At 45.6% G+C, this 18,619-nt stretch overlaps 1 protein-coding gene across 1 annotated transcript in view; it reads right to left on the reverse strand.

Moving 5' to 3' along the window:
* GAF1 (Polymerase/histidinol phosphatase-like protein) overlaps positions 1 to 17,370 on the reverse strand; it is a 56,732-nt gene extending 39,362 nt beyond the window's left edge. The window contains exon 1 of the mRNA XM_087673194.1: positions 16,674 to 17,370. Coding sequence (XP_087529320.1) covers positions 16,674 to 17,243 — 570 coding nt within the window. The 5' untranslated portion in view covers positions 17,244 to 17,370. The remainder of the gene's footprint in view (positions 1 to 16,673) is intronic.
* Between the last annotated feature and the right edge of the window lie 1,249 nt (positions 17,371 to 18,619).

Below are 18,619 nucleotides of genomic sequence, written 5' to 3' on the forward strand. Positions count from 1 at the left end.
ATTTGATCACCTCTCTCCATAGATTGGTTTCTCCATAGCATACAAGAGACCATTTAGATACTTTTAATTGCTTAGGATAATTCCAACTTTCAAAAAGAAAGTTAGTATATATTCTATGAAGACTTACATTTAAGAAAGAGGATACATAAAAAGTCATACATGTAAATATCTTATAAGCTTAAATAGGGGGATATATTACTCTTACAAGCTTCATAAATAGGGTTTTTTTAGAAGTCCTTGCACACAGGTGACATGTCTTCTTTACTATGAGTGAACCCCCCGTGATTTTACTATGCCATTTTACTACTACGTTCTACTGATGCATTTTACTACGGCGTTTTACTACAGCATTCTACTGCAATGTTCTAAGGTGGCATTCTACTATGACGTTCTACTACTACGTTTTGTAGCCCGGTACTCTTTCTAGCATCTAAGGATTGCGGTTCGCTCCCTTGATAGGTGGTGATCATCTTATTCACCCTTCAAAGGACTGCGGTTCGCTCCCTAAACAACTGTCTTTCGCCTTGTAGTGATTATTTCGATAGCCCACTGTCAAAAGATGACATGCCAGCAAGACAGTAGGGTTTGCAAGGAGTACATGGAGTGAACTCAGTAAACATGGAGAAAAGAAGAGAAGAGGAAGAAACTCTGATAAATGGAATGATGAAGTTCTGAATCATGGAGTGAATGTGATACAAGGAAACAAGGATACTGTAGCACAAGAAAGATGATGAGACAACCACGAACCACAAACCACAATGTCCTCCTGAAGGGGTGTGAGAATAGTGGAGAGACTCGAGAGAAGAGGTGACGGAGTGAATGAATCAGCTATAAGGAATGAATGAGAGAGTGGCCTATAAATAGGCACAGTTAGTCTAGGATGGCGCCCCTTTTTGAAGCTACAAACCCTAAACACAAAACGCAGAAACGCAAACTGCGGGTGAAGGGTGAAGGGTTTCTCAACACCCCCTCTCAGGCCCAAAAAGAGGAACAAGAGAAGAGTAAGGTGCAGATACAATGCTACATGCTCAAGAATGCCATGCAGCAGGTGCCACTTGGAGAGTGTCTCTCGTGGGGAAATTGTTCACTTGCCCAAGCGCCCTAATACAAAGATGATGAAAGCATCCAATGCATAGAAGGAATGTCGGACTTTGTGTGGTGCTGAGAATCATAAGGATATGCCCGTACTCGATCTTGGGAGTTGGCTCCATGCTAACCAAGTGACCAAGGCAAGAAGAGAAGAGGAGGAAGAAGATGTAGAGAATCCCTAAGATCCAAGATTTTCACCGGAAAGAGAGCCTACAGTAAAGAACAGTAGACAGAGCGAACTAGAGAATCCGAAACTCAACCTCGGGAGAGAAGCCACTAGTTCCGTGCATCCATGCTGGAAGGAATACAAAGGCCTCATTACCAAGTCGCGGCTAAACCTCCGAGGTCCCGATCTAGGTGGTATCTGAAGATCTTAGATATCAATAGAAGAGATGACTCATCGAAGACAGCCACCCCAAGAAAGTAGAGAATGGGTGAAGAATTTCATATGGAGTAGGTTTCCACTCTAAGGTGGGAGGTGGAGGGGTCCCCGCTGAAGTCAAAGAAGAAGTAGATGCCCCCTCTGAGGGCAAAGAAATAACATCCCCCTCTGAATCCCCCGTTGAAGTAGACAGGGAATCCAAAAACTCATGGATCACGGACTCCAAAATGTCTGATGACGAAGAAAGTGCCGCTAGTAGTGCCAAAGAAGGTATCTAGGGTGGCGAAGAGCTTCAAGAGGTAGCCTCTCGAACCTAAGTAGTCGAGGGTAGGGAAGGATGGGACTCAGAATGAGCAAGAGGTGGGCAACAATCATTGTCTCTTACGGGAGCAAACTAGGTAGCCGAATAAGAGCAAGGAGTCGAGCAGCCATTGTCTCTCGAAGGAGTTGACTGCGAGGAGACGGTATCAAACAATCACTGTCTCTCGATGGAGTGGACTGCAGATCCATAGGTCGTGAAAGCCACTGTACCTAAAAATAAGTGGGAGAAGACTGCCGTTGGCATTGCGACGATCTCCAGGAGGTCGTAGAGTCAATCGATCCTCCATGTGCTCGAAAGGACTTAGTGCACATCCGATGCGTCTTATTGCCTTGAGCATAGTACTCTGATAGCCGATGTAGAACAATCTCTATGGCCCACAAAGGAGAGGTGGCACAAGGAGTGCTTGGCAACCTTTCAAATTGGAAGAGTGACACACACACATCTCAAGGCCATGACTTTATAATCATCAGTCACCGGTCTTTGCCTTCACTGGAGTGGAGGATCTTCGCTGCTAGGTGAGCAGATCCAACTCTGATACCATGTCAAAAGATGACGTGCCAACAAGACAGTAGGGTTTACGAGGAGGAACACGGAGTGAACTCGGCAAACATGGAGAAGAGAAAAGAAGAGAGAAGAAACTCTAATGAATGGAATGATGAAGTTCTGAATCATGGAGTGAATGTGATACAAGAGAACAAGGGTGTTATAGCACAAGGAAGATGATGAAGACTGTCACGAACCACAAACCACAATGTCCTCCAAAAGGGATGTGAGGGTAGTGGAGAGGCTGGAGAGAAGAGGTGACAGACTGAATAAATCAGCCAAGAGGAATGAATGAGAGAGTGGCCTATAAATAGGCACAATTAGTCTAGGATGGCGCCCCTTTTTGGGGTTGCAAACCCTAAACGTAAAACACAAAACCGCAAAAACGCAAACTGTGGGTGAAGGGTGAAGGGTGAAGGTTTTCTCAACACCCCCTCTCAAGCCCAAAAAGGGGAACAAGAGAAGAGAGAGATGGAGATGCAATGCTACATGCTGAAGAATGCTCATGCAGCAGGTGCCACTTGGACAGTGTCCCGCGTGGGGAAATTATTCACTCCCCAAGCGCCCTAGTACAAAGATGATGAAAACATGCAATGCATAGGAGCAATATCGGACTTTGTGTGGTGCCGAGAACCATAAGGATATGCATATACTTGATCTCGAGAGGTGGCTCCATGCTGACCAAGGGATAAATAAGATCCACCTTGTAATCTGAGAATACCACCTGAAAGGAGACCTTTGAAGATAATCAAGAGACAGGATGAGCTGTAGAACCCAAAACTCAACCTCAGGAGAGAAGCCACTAGCTTCGTGACTCCATGCTGGAAGGAATACGAAGGCCTAGCCACCAAGTCACTGTTGAAGACCCAATGGCCCTGATCTAGATAGACCCTCTAGATCTTGGGTATCAGTAGAAGAGATGACTTGTCGAAGACAGCAACCCAAAGAAAGTAGAGGATGGGTGAAGAACGTCATGTGGAGAAGGTTCCCCCTCTAAGGTGGGAGGTGGAGGGGCCCCCGCTGATGTCGAAGAAGTAGATGCTCCCTCTGAGGGCAAAGAAATAGCATCCCCCTCTGAAGTAGATAGGAAATCCAAAAACTCATAGATCACGGACTCCAAAATGTCTGATGACGAAGAAAGTACCGCCGATTGTGCCGAAGAAGATATCTAGGGTACTGAACAACTCCCAGAGATAGCCTCTCTAACCTGAGTAGTCGAGGGTGGAGAAGGGTGGGGCTCAAAATGAGCAAGAGATGGGCAACAATCGCTGTCCCTCAGTGGATCAGACTGGGTAGCTGAAGAAGAGGAAGGAGTCGAGCAGCCATTGTCTCTCGAAGGAGCGGACTGACGAGGAGACGGTATCAAGCAATCACTGTCTCAATGGAGCGGACTACAGATCCATAGGTCATGGAAGCCACTGTACCTCAAAATAAGCGATTGAAGACTGTCGCTGGCATTGCAACGATCTCTAGGAGATCATAGCGCCAATCGATCCTCCATGTGCTCGAAAGGACTTAGTGCGCATCGGATGCAGCTTATCGCCTTGAGCATAGTACTCTGATAGCCGATATAGAACGATCTCTGTGGCCCACAAAGGAGAGGTGGCACAAGGAGTGGCTGGTGAAAGTTGCATACACTTCGGGGGGGGGGGGGGGGGGGGGCAGCAAAGGTCAAAGTCGGCAAGCATCGGTGGTGTGTCCGATGATGCCACAATAGAAGCACCCAGTAGTCTGGTCATCTGTTGGTAAAGAAGCCATGGATACCAGTGCGCCTTGCTGAAGGAAAAGGTCAGCCACCATGAACCACGAACCGCAATGTCCGCCTCAAGGGGTGTGAGGGCAGTGTGAAGCACGAACCGCAATGTCCGCCTCAAGGGGTGGGAGGGCAATGGAAGGGCTCGAAGTGAGCTGCCAGTGGGAGGAGGATGTGACCAGCAGTAAGAGATTGCAACCAGTAGAAAAACGCAAGTGAGGAGAGAAAAAGACTAAAAACGTAAGCAGGACAGCATGCAAGAGACAAAAAGACAAAACGTAGGCAGAAGGTGAGAGAAAGACTAAAAACGTAGGCAGAAGGTGAGAGAAAAACTAAAAACGCAGGCAGAACAGCCTACAGATGAAAACGCAGGAAAAACCAGCAACAGCAATCAGCATGCTGAAATCAGCTCCGAACAATGTGTGGTAGGCTGGAAACAGGTGCCAGACTATTATAGACAGCAATGGCTAGCTTGGACCACCATGTTCTCCGTGTCTGGGGTGTGGGCAGCAAGTTGAAATACCTGAAATTTGCAAAAATGAGATTGTTGTTTTGAATGGAGAGTGATCAGCAAAAATCACTTTGCTGTAAATAGTTGCAAACTGCAGGTGGAAGGCTGGAAACAGGTCCCAGACTGTAGATGACAGCAAGGGGCAGCTAAGACTGCGATGTCCTCTACGAAAGGAGTGTGGGCAGCAAGCTGAAAACACCTGAAACTTGCAAAAACGAGATTTCGATGCAACGGAACAAGAAGAGAACTGGATGCCGAACTTGTCACCGATCTTTGCCTTCACAAGAGTGGAGGATCTTTGCCGCTGTTTGAGCAGATCTAGCTCTGATACCATGTCAAAAGATGGCGTACCAGCGAGACAGTAGGGTTTGCGGAGAGGAACATGGAGTGAACTCGGCAAACATGGAGAAGAGAAGAGAGAATAAACTCTCATGAATGGAATGATGAAGATCCGAATCATGGAGTGAATGTGATACAAGGGAACAAGAGTGCCGTAGCACAAGGAAGATGATGAAGACAGCCACAAACCACAAACCGCAATGTCCTCCTGAAGGGGTGTGAGGGTAGTGGAAAGACTGGAGAGAAGAGGTGACGAACTGAATGAATCAACCGTAAGGAATGAATGAGAGAGTGGCCGATAAATAGGCACACTCAGTCTAGGATAGTGCCCCTTTTTGGGGCTACAAACCCTAAATGCAAAACGCAAAAACGCAAACCGCAGGTGAAGGGTTTCTCAACAAAAGGCCCTCTATGGCCTGAAGCAAGCTCTTCACACTTGGTTCCAGAGGATTAATCAATTCTTTCTATAGAGTGACTTCCATTGATCAGCTCGTGACCTCAATCTATACTTCACGGCTGAGGGTAACAAGTGTGTTTTGCTCATCTTGTATATGGATGATCTTATCATTACAAGGAGCTCTACTCAGGAGGTTGATTGTACTCCGGAGATTTTGTTACAAGTGTTTGACATGATGGATCTTGGGATCCTACATTTTTTCCTTGGATTGGAGATGGCACAAGGCATTTTTATTTTGCAACACAAGTACATTAGCAAACTTCTCTTGGAGTTTGGTATGGCCAATTCCCGACCTATTTCTTGCCCCATGGACCCAAAGTCCAAACTTTTGGAAGCTCGAGCTCCCCTTACACATGCCACCCATTATAGGCGTCTTATTGGCTCCCTCATCTAACAGGATCTTGTGCTACTACAATAGCACTCTGACTGTCTAAGAGAATGGGAATAGGAATCTCCAACAAACATGTAGATCAGCTAGCAATCTGCATGCCATACACAATTGTTGCTATAAAGGCTTCCCTATACTTGGCCTTAAAAGACAAGGTAGCCACTATAAGTTATTTCTTACCAAGCCATGAAATGCATAAATGGCCCAAAAAGAAACAATATCCACTAGTAGACAGCCTAGTATCTGAGTCTCTAACCCAATCCGAATCATTGTAAGCCTATAAGAGTAAGTCACTCCCCCAAAAAAAGAAATATCAAGGCATGTGTCTGAGTACCTTGCAAGTAAGGGAAGATATGCTTAACAACTTGCCAATGAATTGTGCATGGGCTACGCATAGACCTACTCACATGCGATACTGCTCCATCACTCCATACTAGAATGAATTCAAAGGCCTCATCATCAAAAGTTGCAGTTGAGCCTCCAAGGCCCCAATCTAAGTAATACCTGAAGATCCTTGGTATCAATAGGAGAAATGACTAATCGAAGATACCCAAAGAGTAAATTGGTGGGTGAAGAACTTCATGATGAGTAGATACCCCCTCTGAGGGTGAAGATGCAAGGGCTCCCCTTTCAAGTTGAAGAAGTAGGACCCTCACAAAGGGCAAAGAAAGAACATCCCCCTTGAAATCCCCATCTACGAGAGATAGGGAATCTAAAAACTCATGGATCACGCACTCCAAATCATCCAATGATGAAGGAAGTGCTGCTAGTCGTGCCAAAGAAAGTATCTGGGGTGCCAAAGATGTCAAAGAACTCCAAAGATGTCAAAGAACTCCCAAAGGTGAGGCTCATGTTGAGCCAAGGGTGGGCGATAGTTGCTCTCTCTCAATGAAGCACACTATAAAGTCGAAGTAATGGAAGGTGTTGAACATCCACATTCTTGCGAAGGAGCAAAGTGACGAGCAGGCGATGTCCAACAATCATTATCTCTCAACAAAGCAGATTGCAAAACCGTGAGTTGTCAAGGGCGCCACCACTGAACCTGAAAACCAATAGAAGAAACCTCTATAGCACATTGTAGTGGTCTCAAGGAGATCAAGGTACCAAGTGATCCTCCTTTGGCTCAGAAGGACTTAGTGCATCAAATGCGTCTTATTGCCGTGAGCATAAAAATCTAAAAGCCAGTGTAGAATAAACTATGTGGCCTAGAAGGGAGAGGTGGCACAAATGCCTATGGGTAGACACACACACTCCAATGGTGTAGGAAGCAACGGTCGATATCAACAAGCATTGGTGGTGTGGCTGGTGATAAGGCAATAGAACTACCCAATGGTCTTTCCATCTACCTATGTAAAAGTCATAGCACTGGGGTGTCAACCTGTAAAAGGGAGGATGGGAGGGAGAGAAAGAGAAGGGTATCTCCCATTGATGCAGCGAAAATAGGGAAAAAATCAATGGATCATGTCGAACCCGCAACTTGTCTTTGCCTTCTTTGATGCAAAGGATCTTCGCCACTCTTTGAGTGCCTCTGGCTCTAATACCATGTCAAAATAACAGATATATTGTGATACCATTTCAAAAAATACAACAAACCATAGAGACAATACGTTTTGCGGGGAGAAACACACTGTGTACGGCAAACACTAAGAAAAGAGAAACTCAGAGAGCATAGAAGAACAAGATGATGAAGCATTGAATCATACTATGTGAAGAAAAGCTAATACGACAAAGCCAAAGCATTGAAGATGACTGCACTATCCTGTCTGAATCAGGCAACAGCACTTAAAGGAAGTCTACACTAGAGAGGGAACCAAATGCAGTACTAAAGTAGTAGGCTATCAAAGTAATCTTTGGAAAGCGAAGCGTAATCGTCTATGTTGTCAAGGACAAAGAAGATGATCACCAGCTGTCGAGGGAGTAAAGCGCAGTTCTCCGATGCCAGGACGTGGGCCACACTGCAAAACAGAGCAGTAGAATGCTGCAGTAGAGGTGAATAAACTGAAGAAATAGTTTCTTAATAAGTCCTCCCCCACTTCATTCGTAATGTATAGTGTAGGAGCAATTGGATTGCTCTTGAACCCTTTGTTGTTCAAATGATGTCAAAAGATGGCATACCAACGAGACAGTAGGGTTTGCGAGGAGGAACACGAAGTGAACTCGGCAAACATGGAGAAGAGAAGAGAAGAGAGAAGAAACTCAGATGAATGGAATAATGAAGATCTGAACCATGGAGTGAATGTAATACAAGGGAACAAGGGTGCCGTAGCACAAGGAAGATGATGAAGACAGCCACGAACCACGAACCGCAATGTCCTCCTGAAGGGGTGTCAGGGTAGTGGAGAGGCTGGAGAGAAGAGGTGACGGACTGAATGAATCAACCGTGAGGAATGAATGAGAGAGTGGCCTATAAATAGGCATAGTCAGTCTAGGATGGCACCCCTTTTTGGGGCTGCAAACCCTAAACACAAACCCTAAACGCAAATCGCAGAAACACACTCAGTCTAGGATGGCGCCCCTAAACACAAACCCTAAACGCAAATCGCAGAATCACAAAAACGCAAAACTGCAGGTGAGGGGTGAAGGGTTTCTTAAAACCCCTTGAACGAGTGACGTGGAGATGCAATGCTACATGCTGAAGAATGCTCATGCAATAGGTGCCACTTGGACAGTGTCCCGTGTGGGGAAATTGTTCACTTGACCAACCGCCCTAGTACAAAGATGGTGAAAACATGCAATGCATAAGAGAAATGTCGGACTTTGTGTGGTGCCAAGAACCATAAGGATATGCCCGTACTTGATCTCGGGAGGTGGCTCCATACTAACCAAGGGACGAAGGCAAGAAGAAGAGGAAGAAGATGTAGAGGATCCCAAAGATCCAAGATTTCCACCCGAAAGGAAACCTGCAATAAAGAACACTAGACAAAGTGAACTAGAGAACCCGAAACTCAACCTCGGGAGAGAAGCCACTAGCTTCGTGCATCCATGGTGAAAGGAATACGAAGGCCTCGTCACCAAGTCGCGGCTGAACCTCCGAGGTCCCGATCTAGGTGGTACCTCAAGATCCTGGGTATCAGTAGAAGAGATGACTGGTAGAACACAACCACCCCAAGAAAATAGAGGATAGGTGAAGAACTTCATGTGGAGTAGGTTCCCCCTCTGAGGTGGGAGGTGAAGGGGCCCCCGCTGAAGTAGAAGTAGATGCCCCTTCTGAGGGCAAAGAAATATAATCCCCCTCTGAAGTAAATAGAGAATCCAAAAACTCATCGATCACGGACTCCAAAATGTCTGATGACAAAGGAAGTGCTGCCGGTCATGCTAAAGAAGGTATCTAGGGTGCCGAAGAGCTCCAAGAGGTAGCCTCTCGAACCTGAGTAGTTAAGGGTGGGGAAGGGTGGGGCTCAAAATGAGCAAGAGGTGGGCAACAATCGTGGTCGCTCAATGGAGCAAACTGGGTAGCCAAAGAAGGGGAAGGAGTCGAGCAACCACTCTCTCTCAAAGGAGTAGACTAACGAGGAGACGGTATCAAACAATCACTGTCTCTCAATGGAGCGGACTGTAGATCCGTAGGATGTGGAAGCCACTGTACCTGAAAATAAGTGGGAGAAGACTGTCGCTGGCATTGCGACGATCTCCAGGAGGTCGTAACACCAATCAATCCTCCATGTGTTCGAAAGGACTTAGTGCGCATCGGATGCATCTTATTGCCTTGAGCATAGTACTCTGATAGCCAATACAAAACGATCTCTATGGCCTAGAAAGGAGAGGTGGCACAAGAAGTGCCTGGTAAAAGACACATATGCTCCGAGGGGGTGAGGAGCAAAGGTTAAAGTCGGCAGGCATCAGTGATGTGACCGTTCGTGCCGCAGTAGAAACACCGAATAGACTGGTCATCTATTGGTGAAGAAGCCATGGATACCAGTGTGCCTTACTAAAGAAGCAAGAGGTGGAAGAGGTCAACCACAAACCATGAACCGCAATGTTCACCTCAAGGGGTGTGAGGGTAGTGTGAAGCACGAACCGCAATGTCCGCCTCAAGGGGTGGGAGGATAGTGGAAGGGCTAGAAGCAAGTTGCCAATGGGAGGAGGATGTGACCAGCAGTAAGAGACTACAACCAGTAGAAAAACGCAGGTGAGGAGAGAGAAAGACTAAAAACACAGGCAAGACAGCTTGCAAGAGAGAGAAATACTAAAAACACAGGCAACAAGAGAGAAAGACTAAAAACGCAGACAGGATGGCCTGCAAGAGAGAAAAAGACTAAAAACGCAGGCAAGACAACCTGCAAGAGAGAGAAAGATTAAAAACATAGGCAGCAGGACTGTGATGACGTGGCAGGCTGTACGGCAACAGGTCTGCACAGGAACAGTAGTTGCCTGACTAAAATCAACTCCAAATTGCGTGAAGGGGGCTGGAAATCAGGCGCCAATTGATGGAGACAGCAATGGACAGCTTCGGCTAAGATGTCCTCCGCGAACGGGGTGTGGGCAGCAAGCTGAAACACCTGAAATCTGCAAAAACGAGATATTGATACAGCGGAAGAAGAAGAGAAGTGGATGCTGAACCCACCATCGGTCTTTGTCTTCACTGGAGTGGAGGATCTTCACTGCTAGGTGAGCAGATTCAGCTCTGATACCATGTCAAAAGATGATGTACTAGCGAGACAATAGGGTTTGCGAGGAGGCACACGGAGTGAACTCGGCAAACATGGAGAAGAGAAGAGAAGAGAAGAGAGAAGAAACTCAGATGAATAGAATGATGAAGATCTGAACCATGAAGTGAAAGTGATACAAGGGAACAAGGGTGCCGTAGCACAAGGAAGATGATGAAGACAGCCACGAACCACGAACCGCAATGTCCTCCTAAAGGGGTGTGAGGGTAGTGGAGAGACTGAAGAGAAGAGGTAACGGACTGAATGAATCAGCCATGAGGAATGAATGAGAGTAGCCTATAAATAGGCACAGTCAATCTAGGATGGCGCCCCTTTTTGGGGCTGCAAACCCTAAACGCAAAAACGCAAACTGCGGGTGAAGGGTGAAGGGTTTCTCAACAATGAGCATCTATCTTCAAATGCCATGCATGAGGAGCTTGCTTCAAGCCATACAAAGCCTTGTTTAACTTGCAAACCAAGTGCTCTTTATCTTTAACCCAAACCCTAGAGGTTGAGATATATATACAGATGACGATGACAATGTTCGATAGGTGTAGACAAACTGAGAAAAGTAGTAACTATCTAGAAAATGCACACAAAATCTTGACCAGAGGAGAAAATGCATCGAAAGGCAATAAACTGAATTCTCTAGAATGAGCTATCTCCTCCATCAAAACAAGTGACGGACAGGTCAGAGCTCCTAAAGTCCTCATCTTACTCAGACTGAGACTCACAAGTAGAAGATGACAAGGCATGACAAACATGACTTCTAACACCGCCTCTCAAATCTTGGATGTGGCAGAAGGCTAAGGAAGAAATAGATCCTAGGGTGGCAAGAGGAATGCCAATGTCAATGAAGTCCCGTCGATGTAGATTGCCGATGAAGAAGCTCCTTGCGATCTTGGGAATCTCCCTCTAAAAGACAAGGGGCCAAGGAATCCATAGCCGCATCACCGAGGTCAACCCCCTCTGAAAGGGATGTGGGGGGGGGGGGGGGGGGTGACGAAACCATCAAAGGAGAGAGTGGGGAATGGGAATTGTAGAATAGATGGTGCACAAGCAAGAATAGGTATAGCAATAGACAACTATCTTAAAGCACACTACATAAGAGAAGGGGAATGGAGCCTGTGAAGCCCGCTCTCCTATCAATGTGTTGCGATAACAGCCCTTGTAGAAAAATCCTCAATACAAACAACCATAAACTGAGAGGAGTGGAAAGTCCAAGTCTAGAACATAAAGGGCTTGTGAAAGGAAGCTCGAAGCACAATCGGGAAACAAAGGCAATGTGCCAACACCACAAATAGACACCCTAATACAATGTCTTCAACAGTGACTGAACCCTCAAAAAGACATAGATCCTACAACAAATCACCTCATAGAGTCATATGACTAGAAACTCCACTATCAACCAGCCATGGCGTCTCAGAAGACGAGGCAACTACAAAAGAGGGCTTCTCCAATTCAACAATATGAAGCAACATTGACTCATGGGTAACCGCTAGAGTAGAGATAGAAGGCTTGGATGTTATAGCTTCCTCCTACGCTCCCGAACAAAGGTTAGGGTACTTCTCCCAACATTTCTCCTATGGATGTGTCCCCTTGCCACAATATGGGCATGTAGGCTGTTAAGAATAGTGCTAGGGTTTGCATTGAGGACACACAGAGTGTACGACCACGACAGAAACACAAAGACACAGACACAGAGGACAAAACTCAAACCCTAAATGCAAAACTCAAAACTCAAACACAAACAGAAGAAGGGAGAGAGAGAACACAACTCTGAAGTAAATGAATGCTGTAAATGAATGTAAGAGTGTACAGTGTGCTCAAGGGCAGAGCGATGTCAGAGTGTGACGTCCACCGAAGACAGATCCCAAGTCTGTGACCACCAGTCCGAGTGTAGGAGTGCTGAATAGTGAATGGCAGCAGGCTGGTCACCAAAACGCAACATTCTGGAGGCTGGAAACTGGTAAACGTAGCAGTGTACCACCAATCAGGGACTGGAAACTGTGCACAGTCTGCTGTAAACAGCAGGCTAAAACAGTGTCTGAGAGTGTCAGGGCCCGCAATGCTGAAAACACATGCTGGCTGACCTTGGAGATGATGGACAGCAGGCTGAACAGCAGTCTGGGATAGTTTGGAGCGGTCGCCAGCAGCTGAGAGTTGTCACCTACAGCAATGGACAGGCTGAAGATGATGTGGCTGCAGTCGATGATAGCTGGACAGCAGATGGAGGCGGGCTGCAAACTGGAGACTGAGCGCCAACAGCATCAGAGGGTGTGTGGGCTGGTGTAACCTGCAAACAAGGATGATGGCTGAATGGGGGCAGCCTGTCTATTTATAGATGTGGAAGGGCGCCCCAAAAATTAGGGTTTCCACTAAACTTTCTCAAACCACTCCCTGTTTTAGGGTTTCCACTGAACTCTCTCGAACCACTCCCCATTTTAGGGTTTTACTCTAAAAGAGCATTTTTAGTGTGTTTTGGGGCTATTTAAGAGGCTAATCAGCAAGTAATGCATATTTTAGCTCAACATAGGCTTCTCCGAGTCAGAGTCAAAGTCAGAGCTTGAAGAACTCTCCTATCTTTTAGTCTTTGACTTCCCTTTCTTCTTCCCCCCCTCCCGAACCTACAATAAAAGCTTTAGGGAAAGTGGATCCACTAGCAACCTCTTCGGCACGCTCGTCGTGCTCCAAAACAAGCGGGGCAAGCTCCTCCCATAGAAGTTTCTCACAGATCCTCGATGTAAGAAGGCTAGTGTAGAAAACATCAAATCAGAGAGATGGCAACTGAGTCAAAATAATCATAGCCATATCCTCTTAAGGAATCATCCTACCAAGGGACGCAAGCTCATCCCTTATATCCTCCAACCTATTAATATAATCCCTCATGGAAGGAGAATCATCAACAGCAAGCATCCGTAATTTCTTCTTGAGAGTAATCCGGTGGACAAATATCTTCTTATGGTACAAAGAAGCAAGCTTTGTCTACACTTCTGCTACTTTCCGCAACCTGTGCACATGCACTAGGACAGAATCCTATAAGCTCACAAAGAGGAAAGATCAGGCTCTCCAGTTGAGCCAATCCCATAAGGCCACACGATCCATCAATGATCCAACGATGGGATCCTCCACTGGATGGGAAATAGGGTGGGCAACAAACTCCCAAAGATTGAAGGTATCAAGGATACACTCCATCTTACACGACCAAAGCAAGTAGTTTGAACCATCAAGCCGGTCCTCTTTGTGTAAACAAGGGAGTACGGGCACCTATATAGAGGGTGCCATGAATGGCATATGAAGGCTAGCAAAACGGGCCTTCTGCGAGACATGGAGTGAACAAGGAGAAGAGGGTTTCCGAACAAACGAGCTAGGTAAGCCCCGTTCTTTACGATCCGTGTAATAATCTTGCCGTTGTTTGGAGGAGTGATGAGAAAGCTTCTCGTTTGTATTATCAAAGCCGCAAAACTAGTAGTAAGACATCTTCAAAATCCTGCGAGACACCCACAAGAAATTTGCGTTTGGAAGTAGACAGCCCCAAAACACGAGGAAACGGCTAGAGGATCCTAGGGAAGTCAACGTAGAGGGTCCGCCTAGGGAAGAAATATTGTCGCCTACACAAATAAGTTGTCGCCTTCAAGAAGAAATATGAGTACTGAAAACGCAGACGTGGATGGCCTCCTTTATAAAAATCAAGGACTCTGTGTCTCTCTCATACAATGATACCATGCTCTAATACCATGTGGAAGTGTGCAATGGAAAGGAATGGAAACACAAAGACAAAGGAACACAGAAAGAGACCGCAAGAAAAGAATAATGAAATCTACACTCAACAAGGAAGAATGCTAACACACATGGGAAAACAAAAGAAGACTGATCAATCCCTACACGCAACCCACAGCGTTAGTGAGGGCACTAAATTAGGCTAATGATGATTGCAACACCAGAGAAGGAGAAAGATGACGGAGTTGGAATGTGCACCTACCAAGGAAGGAGAAAGATGAGTGAATGATGGGAGAAGCAAGCAATATATAGCCAAAAATGCCCAAATATGGCCAACCTGCATCAAGGGAGGTCATAAATGTTTGCCGACCAATAATAAATGCTGGCATATAACAAATAAAATATCATAAAAATAGAGGTAACCCTAGAAAAAAATTCCAAATGACAATGACAATGTCCGATAGGTGTAGACAGACTATGGAAAGCAATAACTACCAAAGAAATGCACACAAAATCCCGATTGGAAGCGAAAATGCACTGGAAGGCAATAAACTGAGTGCTCTAGAATAAGCTACATCCTCCATCAAAACGAGTAACAGACGGGTCAGAGCTCCTAAAGTCCTCATCTGCCTTAGATTGAGGCTCATGGGCAAGAGATGACAAGGCATGACAAACATGACTTTTAACAGAATCAACCATAGACATCCTCCTCAACCAAGTTGGCTATAGCATCACCATCCAAAGACCTAGACACTCATGTTTCATGGACAGCCAAGTTGGATACTTTCTTTTTCTCCTTTGCTAACCTCTTTCTATATCCATCTACATAATGGCTGAGCTTTCTATGCAGTAGTGGCATTTACCCTTCCTTTTCCCTTTGTCTGAGTCTTAGGCAACCTTGCCAAATGGCTGTCCCACATCAACCTTAGGTTGATTTTTCACCCGTTGCTTGTCTTTGCCTTTGCTTTTATAACTAGAGAGCATACCTACATTACCTATCTCATAACCGTGTTCCTCAAAGTCCGTTCCCCCTATAAAACAGGAGACCGGTTAACTCCACGAATGTGAGGGGCTTTGTGCCCCTCTCAAAGACGAACTCAATGAAGTATGAAAACTAAGATAAGACTCTAGAAGAGAGTTCAGTGAGATGTTTCAATATCTCCTCATCAGGTATCACCTCATCAATATTCAACAACTGCTCTCATAAATCCTAAATGTAAATAAGGTAGTCTATCATGCCATCACCCTCATCCATGTGTGCATTTGTCAATTCGCTTCTCGAATAAGAGATTTTGACCTCATTTCTAGCTACAAACATCTGCTCAAGGATATACCAAGCTGCCTTCGAGGTCTTACAAGACCAAATATGAGGTATTATTGCTCTCTTGTCTGGTAGAGCAATCAAAGACAAGGCCTATGCATCTTTGGAGTCCCATTTCCTTTGTTTCTCTGTAGGAGAAATGTTGGCAGCAGCAGGGGCAGCTTGCTGTCCCCTAGCCCATCTTTGAGGTGTTTCTCATAAGTGCACCTTGCTGCCACCTAACTGCTGTAATCACCACCCAGAGCTCAACCATTACCACCAACTGCCCCGGAGTTCCCCACTTGCTTCATTGTCTCAATTAGTGGAGATTGTTTTGCTCCTTCAGTGGAGATTGTTTTGCTCCTTCAACTTGCATATTTCCCGCTCAAAGGCCAGCCAATCGACATCTTACATTGTCTCCTTCATCTGCTGCCTGTGGAGCTGCCATCTCAGCCAGCATGCTTTGCGCCTTTGCCGCCCAGAGTCATCATCAACATCCTACTACCTGGATAACTAATTTGGCTCCCATGGCATCATCATCATAGGTTGACTGCTGCTGCTGCTGCTGCATCTCAGGACAAGTCACGAGTACAACAAAGTCCAACACCTTTCTCATTCACCTCACTCCAGTCCTTGAGAAACAGAGATCTAAGGCCAACTCCTCCTGCAGTTGGTCCTCCTTCATCACCTCTCCTGGAGCTCCTTTGTATCATAGTCCTCACTTATGTATTAATGGTATTCGCTTGATTTACCCAGGCATCTATTTGTTATTTGAGTTCGTATTTTTAAGCATTTTATTGGCCCAACTTATCCTTACAGCAGTAAGGAAAAATATAACTACAAAAGTGAAGCACTTATCGCCAGTTCTAGACTAGCACTTTCTTGACTGATCTCCATTCTCAAACCCCATCACATAGGATCATGGTATTAGCAATCCATTGGCATATCAAACACATTGGATCAAAAGGTCGAATTAGAACAGTTTTGAAACAATACCATACTTGGAGCGATTAGTGAGGGTATGGACCATCCTATAAGCATAACTAAGGGTACAAACGTGAACCCCTCCCAGACAAACCCCCCTCCCCCCAATAAGACCCCGGAAACCAAAAAAAAAAGGGACAAAACCCCCTCCAGCAAAATTTATATGTACATATCAAGCCATGACGGACTAAAAGCCGCTAATATGTGTTGACTTAACAATTTGCAAACCAAATGCGCACCTCGAGACTCGTGCAAGCCTGGTCAAATATTTTCGAATTGGTGGGACGAACGGCAACCAGGTCGTACGAGCGAATGACGGGATTAGAGGAGTTAAAGGCAGAGGCCTGGATAGAAGTCTCCACCACCACAGTCAGCCGGTCGAACTGCCTGAAGAAAGGGCGGGCATGTGCGGCCATGGAAGAAGCACTAGGCCCTTCTCCTTCTCCCTCGCCTTCGCCTGCTGCTCCTCTTCCACAAAGCACGTCACGATGGAACTGAGCCGAGCGGCCGACTCGCTCAAGCTCGAGAATCGGCTGGAGGTCCAGGGCGCGCGTTTTGCAGGCACCCGCCTGAGGCATCGAGCCCTTCCCCATGACGTGATTCAAGGCGACGCCAGAGAAGCCGAGCTGCAGCGCGGTCGTCAGAGTGGCCGTGCGGTCCCCGAGCGACAAAGCGTCCGTCTGAAGGTTAAGGTCGTAAAAGGAGCAACAGCCAGAGACTCTGCGCTTCTTCTTCTTCTTCTTCTTCTTCTTCTGCAGCCGCCGCGCCTCCTCTTGCTGCTGCTGCTGCTGCTCGTCCTCTTCCTCCATGTCTGCTCCTACGCTTTCTCAGTCGCCAACCCATACATTCCTACAGGTGAATAAGGCACTTCAAGAGTTGAACAAATTCATTCCTACACTCGAAAAATGCGCTCCAAGAGGGTGTTCACAAAAAACATTTTTACTAGCAGATATAAAAAACTTTTAATCCCAAAAAAAAGGAATAAAGCATTAAATTATCTTGCAAAGAGGAAGGTTGTATCGCGGCATCAGGAGAATCACAAGGGCAGGAAGGATTCGAGCCAAGTTCTAGAAAGAAGCCCAATGTACTGCTTTATTATAGATTGAGCATTAACTTAGAGCGAAATACAAGAGGAGTCCGAGTGTTCACAAAAAATCGTCTTTTAGTGTATTTTGTCAAGGTTAAAATGAGAAAAAAAAAATTGGATTTTCATTAGTTCTTTTATCTAAAAGATCAATTCTGATAGCTAGTCTTTATTTGAAGAGATGTATCAAAATCTATCCCTTTTTTAAAGATTCAATTGTCATTAAACCTTGATTTTCAAGGCATGCATAAGAAACGATCTTTTAAAATTTAAATATGTATTTGTCAAGACTCAAGAGTCAAGATTTCTAAATAGGACTTAATAACCCTATTAATACATCTGCGGCTTGTAAGATTCAATAAAATTTAATATGTAACATTCAAAGTTCCAACTCTCCTAGAAGTTAGTTCCTTAAGTTCTAAAGTTTAAACTTCTAAATCATTATCTTCAAAATACGAAACTTTCAAGCTTCCCATGTTGAGCTTCATCCAACTCAAGTGCTTTGAACCATATTCACTTAGCAACCTTCAAGCTTTTTGGACTCACACAAGCACTCTCGAATATTGAATCAAGCTTTTGGGGTTCACAAAAGCAAGTTGAGAGACTAAATGAGCAGGTTGCAATCTTGGAGAGGCAAACTTCAACTAGAAACCTCTAGGCTCTAAGTATGTCATAATTGTTCTACTAGTTGAATCTACTCAAGTGCTTTGTGCTTCTTTTGTGCTATGTAATCTAATGATGTATCACTACTACTACTACTATTACTACTACTACTACTACTACGAGAGAGAGAGAGAGAGAGAGAGAGAGAGAGAGAGAGAGAGAGAGAGAGAGAGAGAGAGAGAGAGAGAGAGAGAGAGAGAGAGAGATCTTCATCTCACACTGCATAGTTCACTACTCAGAATATTCCGAGCTTGAGATGATGGGTACAGGTCCCTGCCTCCAGGAGAGGGGGGAGAGAGAGGAAATCAGTACGCCGATAGAGAGGCTTGGGCCCTGCCCTCTCGAGAGAAAATCAGCATGCATTGTGGTCCATGGCACACTGGCGAGTTTGCTGAGTCCTAACTCTGCGTCATCCATGTGTTAAGTCACAAAGTCTAA

The sequence above is a fragment of the Lygodium microphyllum genome, chromosome 30, assembly GCF_053477565.2.
Source record: "Lygodium microphyllum isolate KBCC chromosome 30, Lygodium_microphyllum_v1.1.10, whole genome shotgun sequence".
Lineage (NCBI taxonomy): Eukaryota > Viridiplantae > Streptophyta > Polypodiopsida > Schizaeales > Lygodiaceae > Lygodium > Lygodium microphyllum.